Source organism: Chanos chanos, chromosome 12, assembly GCF_902362185.1.
Source record: "Chanos chanos chromosome 12, fChaCha1.1, whole genome shotgun sequence".
NCBI classification, from domain to species: Eukaryota; Metazoa; Chordata; class Actinopteri; order Gonorynchiformes; family Chanidae; genus Chanos; species Chanos chanos.
In genome coordinates, this window is record NC_044506.1 from 14,416,787 (window position 1) to 14,435,350 (window position 18,564).

At 42.2% G+C, this 18,564-nt stretch overlaps 2 protein-coding genes across 5 annotated transcripts; one reads left to right on the forward strand and one right to left on the reverse strand.

Moving 5' to 3' along the window:
* Positions 1-11: 11 nt before the first annotated feature.
* ddx39b (DEAD (Asp-Glu-Ala-Asp) box polypeptide 39B) lies at positions 12-7,453 on the forward strand. 2 transcript variants are annotated; one of them, XM_030788887.1, is made up of 11 exons: positions 12-75; positions 769-1,007; positions 1,539-1,666; positions 1,812-1,904; positions 2,045-2,228; positions 2,385-2,503; positions 5,491-5,622; positions 5,756-5,865; positions 5,998-6,142; positions 6,358-6,505; positions 6,703-7,453. In XM_030788887.1, exons 2-11 carry the CDS (start codon positions 773-775, stop codon positions 6,717-6,719), a joined length of 1,311 nt encoding a protein of 436 aa, XP_030644747.1. In that variant the 5' UTR covers positions 12-75; positions 769-772; the 3' UTR covers positions 6,720-7,453. The 2 variants fall into 2 exon arrangements, with proteins under 2 accessions (XP_030644747.1, XP_030644748.1); XM_030788888.1 differs by lacking the exon at positions 12-75 and having other exon boundaries at positions 973-1,033.
* Positions 7,454-10,721: 3,268 nt separating this feature from the next.
* mgat1b (alpha-1,3-mannosyl-glycoprotein 2-beta-N-acetylglucosaminyltransferase b) lies at positions 10,722-18,200 on the reverse strand. 3 transcript variants are annotated; one of them, XM_030788873.1, is made up of 4 exons: positions 16,885-16,931; positions 13,732-13,938; positions 12,587-13,447; positions 10,722-11,442 (listed from the first exon to the last, which is right to left on the reverse strand). In XM_030788873.1, exons 3-4 carry the CDS (start codon positions 13,439-13,441, stop codon positions 10,744-10,746), a joined length of 1,554 nt encoding a protein of 517 aa, XP_030644733.1. In that variant the 5' UTR covers positions 13,442-13,447; positions 13,732-13,938; positions 16,885-16,931; the 3' UTR covers positions 10,722-10,743. The 3 variants fall into 3 exon arrangements, with proteins under 3 accessions (XP_030644733.1, XP_030644731.1, XP_030644732.1); XM_030788871.1 differs by having other exon boundaries at positions 12,587-13,464; XM_030788872.1 differs by lacking the exon at positions 16,885-16,931 and adding an exon at positions 17,876-18,200 and having other exon boundaries at positions 12,587-13,938.
* Positions 18,201-18,564: the final 364 nt, after the last annotated feature.

The following is an 18,564-nucleotide window of genomic DNA, read 5'->3' on the forward strand; positions in this document are numbered from 1 at the left end:
CAGATTTATGACGAAGACTGAACGGGCTGAGCAACTGTAGCAATCCTCTTTAGTGACAGTAATAACAACTTAGAGGTAAATGTTGAAAGTACCATTTTGAAATTGGAAAATGTATAACAGATTTGAAACCCTAATGCGTTTTTGCGTTGTTTGGACGTTCACGTGGTCCCTTTCTAGAGCTTTCATCTTGCTAACTTGCAAGAGAAGCATACAGCTAACCATAGCCATATGCTAAACTAGCTAGGTGCATGGTTGTGCTCGATATTATATCATACGATCTAATTGTAGTTGTTAGCAGTGTCAAGAGTGGTCACAGAAAATACAGTAACAATATGTCACCCAATTTACATTAAATTCCACCAGTGATGCACCCCGCCCTTCTGTGGCGAGTATGGCAGCGTCAGTTATTCAGTTACTTGGCTAGCGAGACTGTCATTCTACTAAATCTTACATGCAAGTTGTTCATTTGTACGTTATGTTTTCGTTGTGTATATTGTCATCACTTTCGGCCTGTTTCTAGGGTATTGATTTTCCAGAGTAAGCAAAGCATTTTACCCAGCTTGGGTTTAATAACTGGCTTCGGCTGTAAACAAGTGTTTTATTGCCTCAAGAATGTGGAGGTTAGAAAGGTTGTTCATGGCATTCTGTCTTAAGAACTGTCTTAGATTTAAGAAAATCTAAGTTGTAGTTCAAAGCACTAATGTGTCACTGGGTAATGCAGTGTAAGTAAAACTAACCCTCACCAACTTGTCATCTGCTCTCATTCAGCACGATGACCGAAAACGACGTCGAAAACGAGCTCTTAGACTATGAAGAGGATGAGGTGGACACAGCGGGTGGAGTGGGAGATGGAGGGCTTGGAGGCGGTGGAGATGTCATGTCCATTAGAAAGGAAGGGGTGAAAGGCTCCTACGTGTCCATCCACTCGTCAGGATTCCGGGACTTTCTCCTGAAACCTGAGCTCCTGAGGGCTATTGTGGACTGTGGCTTTGAGCATCCATCTGAGGGTGAGGAGCTGATCTGACAGTTTTCAGTAAGAAATTCAGAGTCGTGGAAACCCATCTCAGAGATTCAGGACAGGAGTGTGTAGCTCACTAATGTTCTCACAGTCCCAGTATGACACAGCTGATTCTACTCACAGTCATATGTTTATCGAGACCTAGGTAAGCTGAACCAGGTGTGTTTTTCTCGGGCAGGAAGAAAAGCTCACATCTATAGCTTTTCAGAACGAGGGTGTGAGACATTGAGACTAATGCATTAGTGATTAATGCCAGTCCAGTAGATGTTAGGTCTGGACTGTCAGAATTGTCCCTTTCATCTGATATGAGAAAAAGGCCCACAGTGTTTTCAAAATCACTCACGAGGTAGTGGGAGTTAATGTGTAAGTTGAAGATGTTGCAAAAAAAAAAAAAAATAGTTTTCTTAAGAAATGGAGTGTACAGTTTATATATGTTTTTCAGTACATTAAACGATATTATGACTTGAATCAATCTCTCTCTCTCTCTCTCTCTCTCTCTCTTTCTGTTTAACATGTATAGTTCAGCATGAATGTATTCCCCAGGCCATCCTGGGCATGGATGTGTTGTGTCAGGCTAAGTCTGGCATGGGGAAGACAGCTGTCTTTGTGTTGGCTACACTACAGCAACTGGAGCCAGTAACTGGGCAGGTAAACCCTTTGTCTTTGTCTGCTCTAATGACAGCAGAGATCTTTTCTGAGGATTTGCTAATGGATTTATATTTATGTAAACTCATTTGTAAAATGCCTTTCCTCAAAGTGGCTTACATAATACCATTCTTCTGTACCCCATCAGGTATCCGTGTTGGTGATGTGCCATACTAGGGAGCTAGCATTTCAGATCAGCAAGGAATATGAACGTTTTTCCAAGTACATGCCTACTGTCAAGGTACTTCAGTCTGTTTTTGTCCTGTCCATTATTGATTAACATCATGTTTCGAGCGTATTACAATTCTCTCTTTTCCTCTGTTGTATATTGCTGAACCTCTCTCTCTCTCTCTTCTCTCTCTCTCTCTCTCCTTCCCCCAGGTGGCAGTGTTCTTCGGTGGTCTGTCGATAAAGAAAGACGAGGAGGTGTTGAAGAGAGAGAGCCCCCATGTGGTGGTCGGGACCCCGGGTCGCATTCTGGCCCTGTCACGCAACAAAAGCCTCAACCTTCGCCACATCAAACACTTCATCCTAGATGAGTGTGACAAGATGCTGGAGCAGCTCGGTATGGAGGCTTTCATATAAATAGCTGAAAACAACCAGTTTCAAGCTTTCAGATTTTTGGTAACCTTGATACCACATGATGCTTTGACCACAGTTCATTTTTCGTCGGTAGTTTCACAATATTGTTTTTTATTTATTTTATCCTTTCCTCCGTCAGACATGCGCCGGGACGTCCAAGAAATATTCCGCATGACCCCTCACGAGAAACAGGTCATGATGTTCAGCGCCACCCTGAGCAAAGAGATACGTCCCGTCTGCCGCAAATTCATGCAAGATGTAATTACGCCTCTCCTCCTCCTCCTTCTACCATGCCCACTACTCCTCCCACTGCTCCTTCCCTTATCGACAAACCCCACTCTACACAACAGACGGAGTGGGGCCAGGGCTGGGGCTCTCTCACGGCCTCCCTGATACAGAGATGTGAGGGAGAGAGAGAGAGATGGGCTACCAACCTCTTGATCTTGTTGCATCACCAGTCACTGGCCAATCAGAAGAATTCAAAGTGACAACACCTACAGAGGTGTATCTACAGTCAGATGTCCACTAAACAACAAGCGCACATTCCAAGTCGTCGATGACTAGTCCACAGATCTCAGCACAGTTTGGGCGTGCCACTTACCCGTGCGATTGTATTGGCACAAAATAGCCAGTAAAGTTGAGGGTCCCTAACAGAACAGATAATGTTTCTTTCGAAGAAGCTCAGTCATCAAGATTAGTCCATAGTTATGATAGATGGGTAGAAAACCACAGTAAAGCTTTTAAGTTTTAAGTCTTCAGTATTAGAGGGAGTCTCACAGTATTTAAAATGGTTGGTGTTCAAAGCCCATCTATCAGAACCTCCTCTGTTCATGGCGTGAGGTCACCAAAAGCAAACCACCGAGTAAAAAAGGATTTCAGAGACTCACCAAGATGGTGTTACATCAGTTTTAACTAAGTCTCAGAAAATCTAAAAATGTCCAATTTATTTCCTGTTAGGCTTTCCATCAGCTGGAGGACTCAGCCTGGTTCATATTCCTCACCACTCAAAACCTGCTGCCAAGTAATTAATAGAGCAAGTTCTCAAAAGAACCATACGCGCTCGGTTGGCAATTTTGTGAGACTCCTGAGGGGGAAGCTAATTAAGTGAAATATATAATGTACCTCAAACAAACAAAGCAGACAAGGTTGAATAACGGATAGGGAGGTGAGCTGAGACAAGAGAGTGTCAGAAATTGGCTCTCGGGGGCCCCTGTAGTTAATTACATTCTCAACAGTGCAGATGAGAACAGAGAAAATGATCTGCTGTAGGCTGAGCGCTGCCCAAATTCTTTTTGTGAAAAAAAAACAAAAAAAAAAACGGCCTCTTTTACTTTTTGACCCCTTGGCAAAGCTAATGAGTTAGGGACGGATTCCTCAAGACAGACCGGCGTCGTCCAACTTGCTGACGTCTTTCATCAGTCAATAGAAAACGGTGGCTACCGGCCCTTAGGAGAAGTCCAAGAGAAGTTTAATGATGCTACATTAAATAATGAAGACTTGATAAAAAAACAAAACAAACCAAACCAAACCAAAAGATAGAGAACGCGCGGGTGTGAAGAAAAAAAACAAAAGAAAAGATAGCGAGGGAGGATTAAGTTGCGGAAGATTGGAGCGGGAGGGACGAGATGATGAAGAAGCTTAGAAAGAGGGAGAAGAAGAGAGACGCGCGAGTGTAGGCAGAGACATCGTTAGCCGTCGCGCTGTTTTAAAAAGGTAATTTAGCCCAACCCAATATAGATACTACAGTTAATAAATAAGAAAATAACTACTTTCCTGCAATTCCTGTAGGACCTTCGAGATCTAATTGAGTAAATCCTTATGCACAACACTCAATCATATTTGGCTCCGGTCCTCTTTAGTCTTTAGGCATAATATGCACAAACAAACTGATACACACTCACGCACGGACAGTAGCCCACAAACCCAGTCACGCACACTTGCCAACATACCATCAGACTTTTATCCACCCTACACCTTTGCCAACACATAAGGATAGCTTGTTAACATCAGACACGGGTGCAGTTCAGAGCCTTTCCGTGTAATGCCACTCTCTCTTGAAAAACACTGATCTCCAGTCTGTGTTCACGTGCTGAACATTTACTTGCAGTCAGTGCGGCTCAAGGAGAGGAGTTTGGATGTCATCAGGCCTCGGGCCAATTTTGCACCTCTTAGCTGCAGAGCTAAATGATAGATTAAGTCCTAGGTTTTCTGTGAGATAGTCAACATGCATAGTTTTGACTGGAAAGGTAAGTGTAATTGTCAGTATTTGGCGATGCAGTGGACAGTACTCTTGACGTTAGTAGCTTGGAGCTGTGACTAATCTCATTTGGCAAAAGAAAGATAACTGATTCAGTTCAAATGGTCAGCTTTCCGTATAGCAGCTAGAAAGAGTTGAGCAATGAAGATGTTTTTTTGTTTTGTTTTTTTTTACGTACAAATGAGAGACTGTTCACTTCTCGTTAAATCTGATATATTTGCGAAGAGTAGAAAGTGTGCTGGTGTGTGAGTTAATTAGCACTGCAGTTGCTCAGATAGATTTTGAAAGTATTTTTGAGAAAAACCATAGTTGTGAACTGTAGCATTTTTATGGGAGCTGACTAGTTATTAACTTATATTGACTGGACAAACTTCAGGAGAGGAATCACAGTTTGTAGGTTGTGTAATAATTATAATATTATGACCATAATTTGAATTTCATTGTTTATAGTGTCTGTTTATAGAATCAGTTTGTTATAAGTGGGCGTTTAGTCTTGGTGTCGTTGTAGAGAGTCTAGAGCTGTAGAATATGTTGTGTGGAAGAGTGTGCATGTGTGTCTGTAACTTCAGTCGTGTGGGATGGGTGGGGAGGGTGTATCTAACCCCCATCCCTTCTCTTGCTTTCCTCTCTCTCTCTCATTTTTTTCTTCCCTATTTCTTTGCACTCTTTCCTGACATCTCGCCATGCTCCCCTACCTCCCACCCCGCACCTCCACACCCCAAACCCCCCCCCCCCCCCCCCATCATACCCCCTGCCTGTATTAACCTCACCAAATGCTCATCGCAATCTCTGCTTGGTCCTCATTTTTCCTTACGACATCACAAACCCCTCCCTTTTTCCTGAGTCCCTTCTCCTCACCCTGTCTTATGACACTCCCCCTAACCCCTCCACATCCCCTTTGAACTCACCCCCACATTTCACAACACTCACCCCTTCCCACCCCCTCACCGTCATCCCTCCCGTCCCCTCTGTCCGCTGGCCGCCTTAGCCGATGGAAATTTTTGTGGATGATGAGACCAAGCTGACGTTGCATGGGCTACAGCAGTACTATGTGAAGTTGAAGGACAATGAGAAAAACAGGAAGCTGTTTGACCTGCTGGACGTGCTGGAGTTCAACCAGGTAAGTCAGTCCCAGCATAATAACATCACAAATGCCAGACCTTTACGCAGCTTGTAGTATGGCCTGTCGGTTTGTTCTTTTATTTGTGGAACCTTAGAACCCTCGTACGTAAATAGATGTTTGTTTTCTGAAGGTGGTGATCTTTGTGAAGTCAGTCCAACGCTGCATTGCTCTGGCTCAGCTATTGGTGGAGCAAAACTTTCCGGCCATCGCTATCCACAGAGCTATGCCACAGGAAGAACGGTATTAGAGTGTGTGTGTGTGTGTGCGCCTTTTTAATAAAACTGTTTTTATTATGTGTGTAGTTATAGTGTCTCCAGCAGAAAGAGAGATTGTGATTAGAAGTGTCATGTTTTGATCTTTTGTTTTCTCCAGACTGGCTCGCTACCAGCAGTTTAAGGACTTCCAGAGACGCATCCTTGTGGCCACTAACTTGTTTGGCAGAGGGATGGACATTGAGAGGGTCAACATTGCCTTCAACTACGACATGCCTGAGGACTCTGATACATACTTACACAGGGTCAGTCCCATCCAACCAGAAAGAATCATGATCACTGATTTGACTGCTTATACCTCACTGAAATCTACAGCTCAGCAGCACTGAAGCTTTGAAAATCAGTGTTGTTTAAATGTGAGCAGCTCTGGCCTCCTTTGTCCACCGCTGCTTGCTCTATACATCTTCCTCTCTCTCTTTTTCTTTAACTCTCCCTCTCTTTTGATTGCTTTGTCTCTCAGGTCGCAAGAGCAGGAAGGTTCGGAACAAAAGGCCTGGCCATCACGTTTGTGTCGGACGAGAGCGATGCTCGAACCCTGAATGACGTGCAGGACAGATTTGAGGTGAACATCAGCGAGCTTCCTGAGGAGATCGACATCTCGTCCTACAGTGAGTGTTCTCCCCGCTTTGTGTGTTCTCTAGCTCCTCTGCATGAAAATGCTCTCTGTTTCTGTTTCACTTGATATACATCAGATGTTGCCTGTTCTCTTGGTCTGAATTGCTATTTTGCATGTGGTATTTATTGTTTTGCATTAACCCCTTAGCTGATGTTTTTTTTTTCTTCCTCTACATCTTGCTCTTTTCAGTTGAACAGACCCGATAAGGCGAACACGGAGAAAAGAGGGAAAGAAGTCTTTAACTGTGGAGAATGCATGGAAGATTAGTATACAGTAGCAACTGAGATCTTGAATTTCACACTTATTGTTTTCTGATAGTATTGGAAGTATTCATTTCAATCTCTCAGAGTGCAGTGATATCCAGATCCCAGACCACTGGAGACTTTCCAAGAATAATCCCTAGGTTGTGCAATCACTACGATGCTGTCCTACTGAAAGAAACATTGAAGTTTATTTTTAGATTTGGTGCAAATATGTCAAAACAATAAGTGTAACTGTCAAGGACTTACCGTTTTTTGATGCCTTTTTCCAGCGACAGTTTGTTTTTGATGTGTAACACATGTTTTGTTGGGTTTTTGTTGTTTAAGTGGAGTCGTAGAGTATGCTTTTTTTGCTTGGGATTGGAGTGGGGATAGCTCTTGTTGTTTGGATTGTGAATGCAACAGCACATCGATGTATAATAGTTCACTAGTTACAAACAATAGTTGTTTTGGTAGCAGAGATCAGTAGAACGGGAAGAGTCGATGGATCTGGGACAGTTGTTTGGTAGAGTTAGACACTAAATGTGGTTTTGCGTTCAGTGCTTGTTGGATAATAAATAAAAGGTATTTGTTTGATCTGATCAACTGGTTTTTTGCTCCTGGGTAAGACAGACAAAGCTTTGTGTTTTTATTCAGCAGGTAGAAGGAGTTCTGACGTCTAGTTGAACAAGAAAGGAAGGCACTCCCCTGCCCCTTAACTGCATGAAAAAGGAAATAAAGTGGTTTATTATCGTACTCGTATGTTCCACATGGAATTAACTCATGCACATGGGCCTTATTTCTAGAACTGCCTTTTCAGTTGAATTGCTCTTGTGCAGTGCTGTGCAATGATTTGTGTCATTTAGGCTTACAGTTCAGTAACTGATCATTCACAGCTGTGAAGTCCCATCTATGTTTAGCTCATCTGGATACAGACTATCTATCATAATGAATTAAACAGTAATATAGATGAGGGCTGCAATCTATACTGAAAGCAGGTGCTTCCACACAGGTGAGTGGGCTAAGTTAAATAAGAAAGCAACATCCTGTCAGGCTTAGGATCATGTGTGAAAATGCTGGGCGTGTCCAGTCATCCATTCATTTAGCTGTCATCTCTGTTGGAGGAGAGCTCTCTGATCCTTCAGAAAGTGCCAGTGGGTGAAGAAGGACGAACAGGGGTTTCATTGATGATGACTGCACACATTGCTGATCTACGAGGAGCAGTATGTGAGACAAGACAATGGAAGTCATACCTAAGGTATGATGTCTAGGGAATTAGCCAGCAGTTTAACCAAGATAAATCAAATCATGGTTTATTTTGTAATGAATAAACTTTATTCCTAAAACATGGATGTTCCTAAATAAATGGATGCAAAGAACAAAGGTGTAGTGGTCTGCTGAAGAACTAAAAAAGACCAGCCACCTTCACCATGTCCTCCACAAGCATATATGCTAGATCATTTAAGAAACCTATGGATCTGAGTGTGAACTCCCCTCACACCCCTTCTCCACCAACAGCGAACGGGTTCCATTCTGGTTCATGCTCCAAATTTGGAACCAGTAGGAGCATTTCGGCCATAAATGGAACCAAAAGATAGCTGATTTTTCCAGTGCGAGCTGTTCTTTACTGCCGTTGTACATTGTGCAACGTCCTCCGTTGATGACGCGTCCTTGATTGCAATGGTTCCACTCAAAACTGGTGGAAACGCGGGCTGGTTCGCTAGAAGGCACTAAGATTCAAATAATCCTGAATGGTGCAAGACCCCGTTCACTGCTGGTGGAAAAGGGGTATCAGTGAAGTGTGCTGGCAGCTCTGTCTCAGTGTGGGATGTATTTTCCTGATATTTCTGAAGTTCACTCTCCACCTTCCATGGCAAGGTAAACGCCAATCAATACTAGGCCATTCATCCTGTTGTCAAGCATTTCTATCATGATGGGAGGGGTCACCTACAGGGCACTGAAAGGTTTGGTGAGCATGAAAATGTAAACCATATCACGTCAGCCATTGGATCTCAACCCAACTGAACATGTGTTGGAATTGTGGGACGATGCCCGAAAGAGTCTTTTTCCACCGCCTTTAACAAAACACACACAAAAAAGCGGATTTCTCACAGAAGAATGCTATTTCATTCCCCTGATGCTCTTTTCCAAAGCACACTGAAGGTATTCTGATAGCTCCTGGTGGCCCAGTAGCCAATTAAGACCATTTAATTTGCTGGGGTTTTTTTTGGCATTTTGCTGTTATTTTGGCAGTTACCTGAGGTTGATGATGGTTTACAGTGCTTTTAAACGACATAGTTGATATTCTCAGCCCAGGTCCACCCCCCACCCCCCCCCCCCCTTTCTGCTCTTAGTCACTATTCAAGATTTTGATTACCCTTTTTTCTCTTTATCAACAACATTTTTGACTGGTCCACAAGGCTAATTTTCGGGTGCTTGTCAATCGGTTTGCAAAGTGTGAAAGTAGACAGTGTGTGGAGAAAAGAGGAAATGAGTAAAACAGGGGGGTCAACAGGAAAAGAGAGGACTGTGAAGTATCCGGAACGTATCCGGTGCAGCTGTCACAGAGAAGGGCAAATAGAAAATGGTTGAAAAATGTTTCTTTCACTGAAACATGACGAACATTTCAGCCAAAGCTGGTTTTGAGAACAAAATGACCAAAGAATGTACACCTCATTACAATAAAACTAGCATGTAATAACGTCTTAAAGCATTTCGGTGTAATTGAATTTTGTGTTCTGCCCTCCAGCGATTACTGGTTTGTTTATCTCTTCAAACATTCAAATATTTTGAACATTGGGAAATAACATCCCTCTCGTATTACTGTCATGAGCAAGTTATGTTTGATGTTGGCTTCAGTGACACGCAGAAGCAAGAGGCAACAAAGGTATATGGACAAATATCAAAATAGTCTGTTTTATTCTCAATGTAATAAAGTTATAAACACATTGGGCAGTGGTTTCTTTATACTTCATCAGATCATTTCTTCTCCCAGAATCTCAATACAGTACAATTTATTATATTATAATTTTCCTTCTTATCTTGCCTACTGAATATCCACCATGTGAATTAAAAGAGACACTAGTTCCTAGTGGTTTTGCAACAAACCAAACATTTATGACCATCTAGTGCAATGGAATTTCAGAAAATTTATATCCCAGTCTTGGGAGAGCAAAGAAAAGTTCAAGTACATTTTTTCAATATGATGTCACAGGGTATGAGTTTTATGTTTTGGTACTTCTTGATGAGTGAACTTGAAATCTTTCCTGGCACAAAAGTGATTTTAATAGAATAAAAGGGATCTACGTAAAAGGTAGAATTCATTAAAAAAAAAAAGAAAGAAAACAGGTATCTAATTTCAATGCATCAATCAAATTAGACAACAATTATATTCAGAATACTTCATTTACAGAAATGTCAGTGACATTGTTCATCATTGGGTCGATAACCGGTAAAACCTTTCAAGACCTGTCAGTTTTGAAACAAGATCACCTGTCACACTGTTCTTTGTCAGAGAAAAAACAGATGGGTTAAACAAACCACCACTCCCATCACTGAAATTCACCACGAGAAACAACACAAAAGGCATTTCTTTCCAGCTATTCATCAAATCTGAAGTAACATTATGGAATAAAACCTTATCAAAGGTCATTCTCACCAGCAGTGAGAAACTGAAGCAGCGTGGGCTTGTTAATGTCTTTAACAAGAGATAAATTATTGTGTGTGTGTGCCAAGTTTTACCTTTTATGTTGTTCCCTGTGGTTATATATCATTTTAAGACAATAATGCTCCCATCCTCAGTCTTCGAACTTCACTGAACCACTTGCTGTGCTCTAAAAACACTTCTTAAAAACAGACCAGTTATTTGTCTCAGTTCTGCTTCTAAATTCTTTGGTTTGAGAGGACTTTCCTCTCTTCCTATGTAGTTATCGGAGTTGTCAGTCCATTTTCTCATGAGCCCCCCCCCCCCCCCCCCCCCCCCAGGTCCTTTTCAGCTCCAGGTGCTGTCATACTTTGTCCAACCTTCAGGGGGTGCCAAGTAGACTCTTCGACCACGAGACAGAAAGCTGACCACACCCCTGTAACCCGCACGAGGGACGCCTGACTTTAAGTCATCCATCACCCCCAGATTACGGGCCAGCACTTTAAAACTGTCCCTGCTTGAGTACTGCACCCGGAACGGCCCCGATCCTTTCAAACCTCCTTGCTGTAGTTCTTCCAACTTTACCAAAGGGGCACTGTAAACCTCCTTCACGAAGTTTTCATCATACCTCTCCCTGAACAAATAAGATAAATCCTTTTTGGTGAAAGGCACAAATTCAGTGTTGAGTTTAATGTAGCGTAGGTACTGGTCAAAAAATTGACCCAAGCTAACGCCCTTCCGGCCAAACGTCATGGTCCTAGAGATCTCAGGCCTGATGCACGAGCGGTCTTTCCGCTGCTCTGGCTGACGCATCCAGTCATCCCAGAACGCTTTGGGCCATTTAGGCTCTAGTTCCGCCCACACCTCCTTTAGCAGCATCCAGCCCAATCCAGGGAAGAAATCAGTCCTGTACAGAAGGTCTGCCTTGCCCGGGTCCACGAGCCCATCTCGTCCGTTATCGTTCCAGGCCGAGACGCACCAAAGAGTCGGGTCAGCCCGTAGAATGGGGTAAAGGGCACGGAAATATTCAAAAAAGTCTGGTGCAACCTAAAAGGACATTGAAGAAGGTTTGTAATTTACAACCAGCTGAACACAATTGTAGATACTGAAAGAATGTTTCCAACTGTATGATTATCTTCTCTTGTCTAGACTTCTCTGATTCACACTCACAAGAACACAACAGGAATATTATACTCTAAGCAAACAGTGGAAGCCTCCTGAGGGTGACCCTGTTCGTTTCTGTTAAATCCCTGAAATGATGGCCATTTGTTCAACCAGCTGGACATTTTTTTTTTTAATTTGATATCAAATTTGGGTTGAAAAGTGCTTTTGGGATTCCCAAATGGCTCTCTACTTCCAAAGGTGCCAATGGGGTAAATCCACTGATGACTTAAATGTGTTAATCTGGGGGAGCAAACCCAGATTACAGCTGTCAGCAGGATTACAGAATGGGATTTAAAAATTATCCCTCCATACTGAACAACACTCTCACTTCTTTGGCTTCCTCCACAAGTCACCACAAGACCTGAGGCCACATGAAAAGAATACACATTTAACAGAGAAACTCTCCTTCATAGTGACTCTGCTCTGTATTGAACATTACAGTGTTAAATGGTAGAAACACACGTCGAGGCCTTAAAATGTGATGTTCGTTTTTAAATTCATTCTTATTGTGCTTTGACATAAAATAACATGACAATGCATCCTGAGGATCACTAAGAGATTGAACATGTAGAATGACTGATCTAAGAAAACTCTAAAACAAAACAAGTTGAAATGATATGGACAGAAAGCAACTAACGGCCAAACAGTACAGGCTCCTTCTTTTGTCTCCATAATAAAGCTTGGACACCCTACCAGACACTTGAGTCTGTGCCACTGGATCTTTATAGTAGACCTGTCGTTTGTTTCTCAGGCATAAATTTGACTTTGTAATAAGCTGAGCGGTAAAATGTTTCAAAGGAACAGGACTCAAAATGTTATAGATGAAAGACGGTCCTCTGTGACTGTGACAACTCCTTTCATTCCCCCCCCAATAAATGAGGAGGAAAAGAAACTTTTTGAATATCTTTCAGATGTGCTTCAAAGCTTGGACTTCCATTTCAGACAAGTGAGTTCGTAGGCTTTGAGTTACCCAGTAATCCCTCTTCATTTATGATAAATGTTGTGCATGTAACATGCATATGCTTACCTCTAAGTCATCCTCCACTATCACCACAGTGGAGTAGGCAAAGGTGCTGAAGACTTGGTTAAGAGCCCAACGGTAGTGCCTAGCGATCTTGTAGTAGCCCTGGAACTTCCGGTGTTCTGGCCGCACTGGAATATCCGAGATATCTGGTTGGCTAAGGTGGGTCACCTGACTGCCATAGGAGCCAATTACCCGGGCTGTTTCTGCATGGCCACAATCCTGGCTGACAATGATTGGATATAGTTCTTCAGAGGGGCGGTACTGTATTAACTTGTCCAGACTCCTTTTTACTGTCACTCTGTCACAGGCAATGACCAAGATTGGTATAACCACTTGAGGACTAGGGTTAGTACTGTCCAGCTGACTTTTAGGCAATTCTTTGTCACCCTCAAGTTTTGTGTCTGAAGGGTGTGCGACATCCTCTGCGTTTTTCTCGTTACTTTTCTCTAAGACATCTTTTTGTGGAGGTAACTGAGGCAACTGCTGAGGTTTTTTATGCTCAAGATCATTGTTCTCATCCTTAATGTCTTCTGTTTCTCTTTTTCCAAGAGCTTTCTGCTGTTCCCATAGCGATCTGTGACTCTGTATCTGTTTGAGGAGTTGTTTCTGAGTCTCTAATTCTGATTCAACCTCCTCTGCCAATCTGAACACTTCTCCAGCTAAATCCTCCTTTCCCCCTTTCCTAACTCCCCATTCCTCTCTCCCCCCTGGTTCAGCTCCACCTCCATCTCCTAGTCGACCAATGGGAGGCCGCCCCCACAGAAACAGAAGCAGCAGGGCATTCCAAGCAACAAATAGAAAAGCTCCACACAGGATAAGGGAGCCTTTCTTACGAACCATAGCCCAATGACACCACATGAGGGACTGAAGTGAAGAAAAGACTACAGTAAGGGAGGAGAAACAGTGAGAAGTCAGACATATACCTAAAACCCATACACAAAGATAATCCACTAAGCAGGACAATAGAGACAGTCAAGCCAGAGGAAATAAACTGGTCAAAATACTATCAGATGAAGCATGTGAAAGACAGGAGGGGTTGGTGACAAGCAGGAATAGATAATTGTAGTTAAGAAACATGATAGACCTCAACACACACCCCCCCACTATAGACAGAGTGCACGCCTAGACAAGTTACTATTGGTCCTTACATCTTCTAGAGCAGGACAAGATATCCTTTGTGAAAATGTGTCTTGAGAGAGAGGGCTGAGTTTGAGGGAAGTGAAGGATAATAAAAGCGCCTCCGTTGCCCCACCCCAGAGGTGAGAGAGTTTAGGTCCAGTTTAAAAAGGGACTGCGTGGGTAACTTTGGGGTGTAGGGGGATGAAAATCCGTAACATTATCCCTCTGCCATGACCCTGAAGAGACAAAAGAGACAAAACAGAAATAAAAGGGAAAGTGAATGAACTGGCTCTGGCAAACAGGCACCAAAAAAAAAATCTGACGTCATTATAATAAATTCGACTCAGCAGGGTAGATTTACGATTCCCTTCTTATATTTCACCATTTCCTTATATTTACCACAGAATAAAAAAAAAACAAGTTTATTTGTGTACGGTATGACAGTACAACACGGCTGCCATTCAGTCTTTAATAGAGGCTGCAGTAAAAGTCGTGTTCTTCTTCAACTGCAACAGGAACAGAGGCCTCTAGACCCAGGTGTAAAAAAAAAAAAGTGAATAAAATTCAAGGCACTGTTCCTCCAGGATAATGTCAAATAGATCTTTTTAACGAAACACATCTAGACTATGGTTTTGTTTTGTTCTGCATACAAATATATTACCGCAGCCTTCATAAACATTTATTTAAGCCAAGAACTCCCTCAGAGTCATTTAGAGAGAAAAAAAAAAAACCCCAAAAAACAAACACACTGTATGTCATGCAAATTATTTCATTCACCCAGCTCCATGGGAGGGCTTTTGGAAGCACAAACTTCTCAGCGTGCACTGGTGAATACATAGCAAACCCACTTCTTGGCAGTCTCGTCGCACACTAAAGTAATTAAAAGTGACAGTTTGATCAGACTGCCTCTTGCTATCACACTGAAAGTGAACTCTGTAATTACTGTGACAGTGAATGGTACTTTTTTTCCCCCCCAAGACATAGAAGTTGAATTAAGAGACCTCTTGTTACAATGCACCAGCAGATTTGCGAAAAATTATGTGTTCTTTTAAGAAATATCCAATTATACACTTTATGATTAATTCATCTCTTTACAAAGGGGTTTGTCTACTCTCAACAAGTGCCAGCCTATTTTTTTTTTCTTCTATGTAGGCCAGGCCTACATGGTTTGCGTACAGCACGGGCCTAAATATGAGATGTTCTTAAATCACTGTCTACAATTGGAAGAGCAGCAGTCAAAAACTTGCTGCCAGTTTTCCCGGCCTCAGCTCTGTGCCATTTTAAATAGAATCATGTAGGCCCTACATGTGACTGAATACAGCAGTGTCTGCATTTCAACAGACTATAGTTAAAACTACGGTGAAACTAAAGTAACATCTGAACCCTCCCTCATCCTGAAACAGTAACGTGGCACTGGCACCTCTTTCCTGTGAGGATTTACAGACTCGTAAATATTCTCAGTGTAAGCACTTTTTCCTCCCAACAGCTACAAAGACAAAAAAAATAAAAAATAAAAAACGAATCAGGCAGCCTCTACATGACAGCGCGCACCATGCTGACAATAATCTGAGAATGAAAACACTAATTACTAATGTAAAGCCATCACCGAACAAAAGTTCACATTATGGGTAAACATCTGTCTGGGTTACAAAACTATCACACACAAGAAACTCAGCTCACCGACACGGACTTTGGCCCTGAAAAGATCACAAAGAACTTGATTATAAGTCGAAGCAAAACTGTACTTCCAATTTATGACATGCAGTGGGAAGTCACAGAACAAAGGCTTTAGAAACTTAAACAGTTTATGGTTTATAAAAATGCAGGAAGAGTGATTAAAAGTAAATGACGCATCTCTCATTCCAGTGAAGAAAGGACAAACTAATTAGAAACCATTCCTCACAAAACAGAGTATTTTTAAAGACATTATTCGATGATACTTCTTATTTTCACATACCATATAAACTGTCAAAACCCTGTCTCCTCTGCTACTTTGAAAGTGACTAGACTACTTTTTGGCTGAAAAAAAAAAAACCCAAAACAACAACAACAACCTTGAAATGACAAAGTCCATCATTCCCTGTGACATACTCTGGCCTGTACCAGTAAGTCAAAATCAAGTCAAATTTCTGCCACTCACCTACTTTGTTGTCTATATTAGCACATGAAAGCTGAGTACTTGTAGAAGAGAGATCTTCTCTCTTCATGAACATTCTCATCATGTGAGAACATAGCCTGCAATAACTACCAGCGCATCAGCTCTGAAGCCTAACTATTGCTGTTGCATTATTAAATAACCAACAGGAAGGAGTGTAAGCGTGGGGTAAGAAAATGAAATACAAGATTAGGAGTGAGAGTCTGCGAGAAAGAACAAAAAAGGGTGAGTGACAGGTTACAGAAATGATAATGGGGTGAGAAAAAGGACGTCACACAGGAAACAAAGGAGGGGGATTGGAAAACGAAGACAGGTCACAGAATCCTTGGTATCCTCTCGTAAGATACTTTGCACAGGAGAGGTGTCGGAACTAATTAGCCCTGATAATAATACCAACAATAATCTTTTAGTCTGCTTTACTAATCTCTATGCTTTCTTGTTAGTTGTCATGTCTAATTTAGATGCCATTTACTATGTTGGTATGCTCTCTAACTGTTCTGTGACGAGAAAAACATTATTAATGTCCTATAACATTAGTGAAATGACAGAGTAGAGACAGTTCATTCAGAATAACCTTGGCTTTTGCGAGATACTTGAGATGAAAAAGGTTTTTTGTTTTTTTTGTTTTTTACAGACAAGTAAGGCCAACATTCTGCCATCGACCGTTTATGGCTCTTATAAGACAAAGAACATACCCATTCTACATTTGTTCCCACACAGAAAAGGTTCAGACTCAGGAACATATGGTTTCTAACATGTATGTGTAAATCACCTTCACAGTGGAAAATGAGCAGATGATGAAAGAATTCTACGAGAGCGAGAAAAGAGAAACCCACAGGAGAACGAGGTAACAGAAGCAGATTTAGATGAGTTATGGTGGAAACTACAAGCACATTCTGCAAAGTTCTAAGAGGCAAGCAAGAAAACTTTCATTATAACAAAGCACAGAATGCAAAAAATACAACAGTACAAAGGCTTAGGATGGAAGGAACAGCTCTAAAGCACAAGAATTATTGTTCTATAGTACCTGGTCTCAAGACAGTCTGATTTTCCACTTCTCTCCACATACTCTCACGAAACTGACCAGCGAGAAACAACACAGAGAGAGGGGGAGGAGGACGAAAGAAAGGGGAGGGAAATATTGCACCCATGCGAAGTTCCACTGCCAGTTAAAACTCCAACCTCTTTTAACCCCCTCCTTCTCTCATGCTCACCCCTTCTCTGATAACGTGTGACAGACTGGTAGGTTAGTGCTCCAGAGACAAAAGGTCGAAGTTCATGTTTTTTTTTGGGGGGGGGGGGGGGGGGTGTTAGTATCACATGTGTCGGTTATTGGAGTGGCCCAAAACGAACAAATATCTGTTTAATCTGCTTTACTGTGACAAGTTAATTCTTAATCGGTCATCACGTGAAATACAATGGATGGGAAACAGTAGGGCCAGTTATTCATCTGAAAATGTCTATTTCTCTTTTTAAAGAGAGACCTTCGAAACACCATTTGTTTATCAGAGATTAAATACATTTGCGGCTACATTAAATGACGTGGCACTGGCTTCAGATAGGAATGGCCACATGGATCATTACGAGTGGCATAACCGGTCATCAACAATCGTAATGTGAAGGCAGGTACAACGTGTCTCCTCACACAGATAAAATACTAAATCGATATTCCAGATGTCAGGACCCAGTTGTGATGTGTATATTGACTTTGATTAAAGAAGTCACCTGGTTCGAGCTGACCGTTTTATTATTTTAACTTACATTACGATATTCACTGAAGCGCCGAACAACTTACCTTGATCTCTATACTCATGACCCAGCATAGGGTACTTCTTTATATTAATCCCTTTATCTCGAGCCATTATAACTAGCATTGCTACTACAACATAACTTCGTAAAAGGTCTCAAAGGGTGCTAATTAGCAACCCGCTATGTGATCTAACATCTGTCCTACCGGCTAATGTAAGCTACCACGAATGCAGTCATGCGGACGACCACAACCATGATTTTGTCCTCACCTTTCATTTTCCGCCGACCATGTAGTCTCGAGAACAAACCTGCAAAATCGCTTTGCCGTGGCAAGGTGATTCAGACTGTCCGTCCTCACTCTCACTTTCGACTTTTCTTCATTAGTCCCCCTTCATCGGAGTCAACATTCCTGTTTTCCACCCCTACTATCTCCCATATCCCCTCTTTTACCTCTCTCTATCTGGGATCCGCCATCTGGATATGTGCAATGTAGCTACCTTAGCACCGATACAGCTACTCAAACAGACAAAAGGTGCCCGTTACAAATTGCACTCCCAAATCCCCTGCACTTCAGTATGGGTATTTTGACTGCTTCCCGACGGTAATCTTCATTTGACACCGCTGAATGTATACAGCGTTTCACACCACTTCCGGATTGACTCATTAAGCAAGGCCAACCCCTCACCCTCTTCTCCTCCTCCTCCCTCTCACAGTTTTCCCTAGCAACAAAGTACCCTAACAACCGTCACGAGGCAGAGATTGAGATTGCGTTTGTGACTGGCGGTCATGATAAATCTACGATTCTGAGCGCGTTTAACCTACATATCTATACAAGTATTGTTCGGTGCGATCTTGTGGATGTCTTTTATGCTCGTCCCCATGATTTAAGAGCGTCAGTCTAGTCCACTGACCGAATGCTTTTTGTGAAGTGACGAGGGTTCTGCTTTTTTCAGTCAAG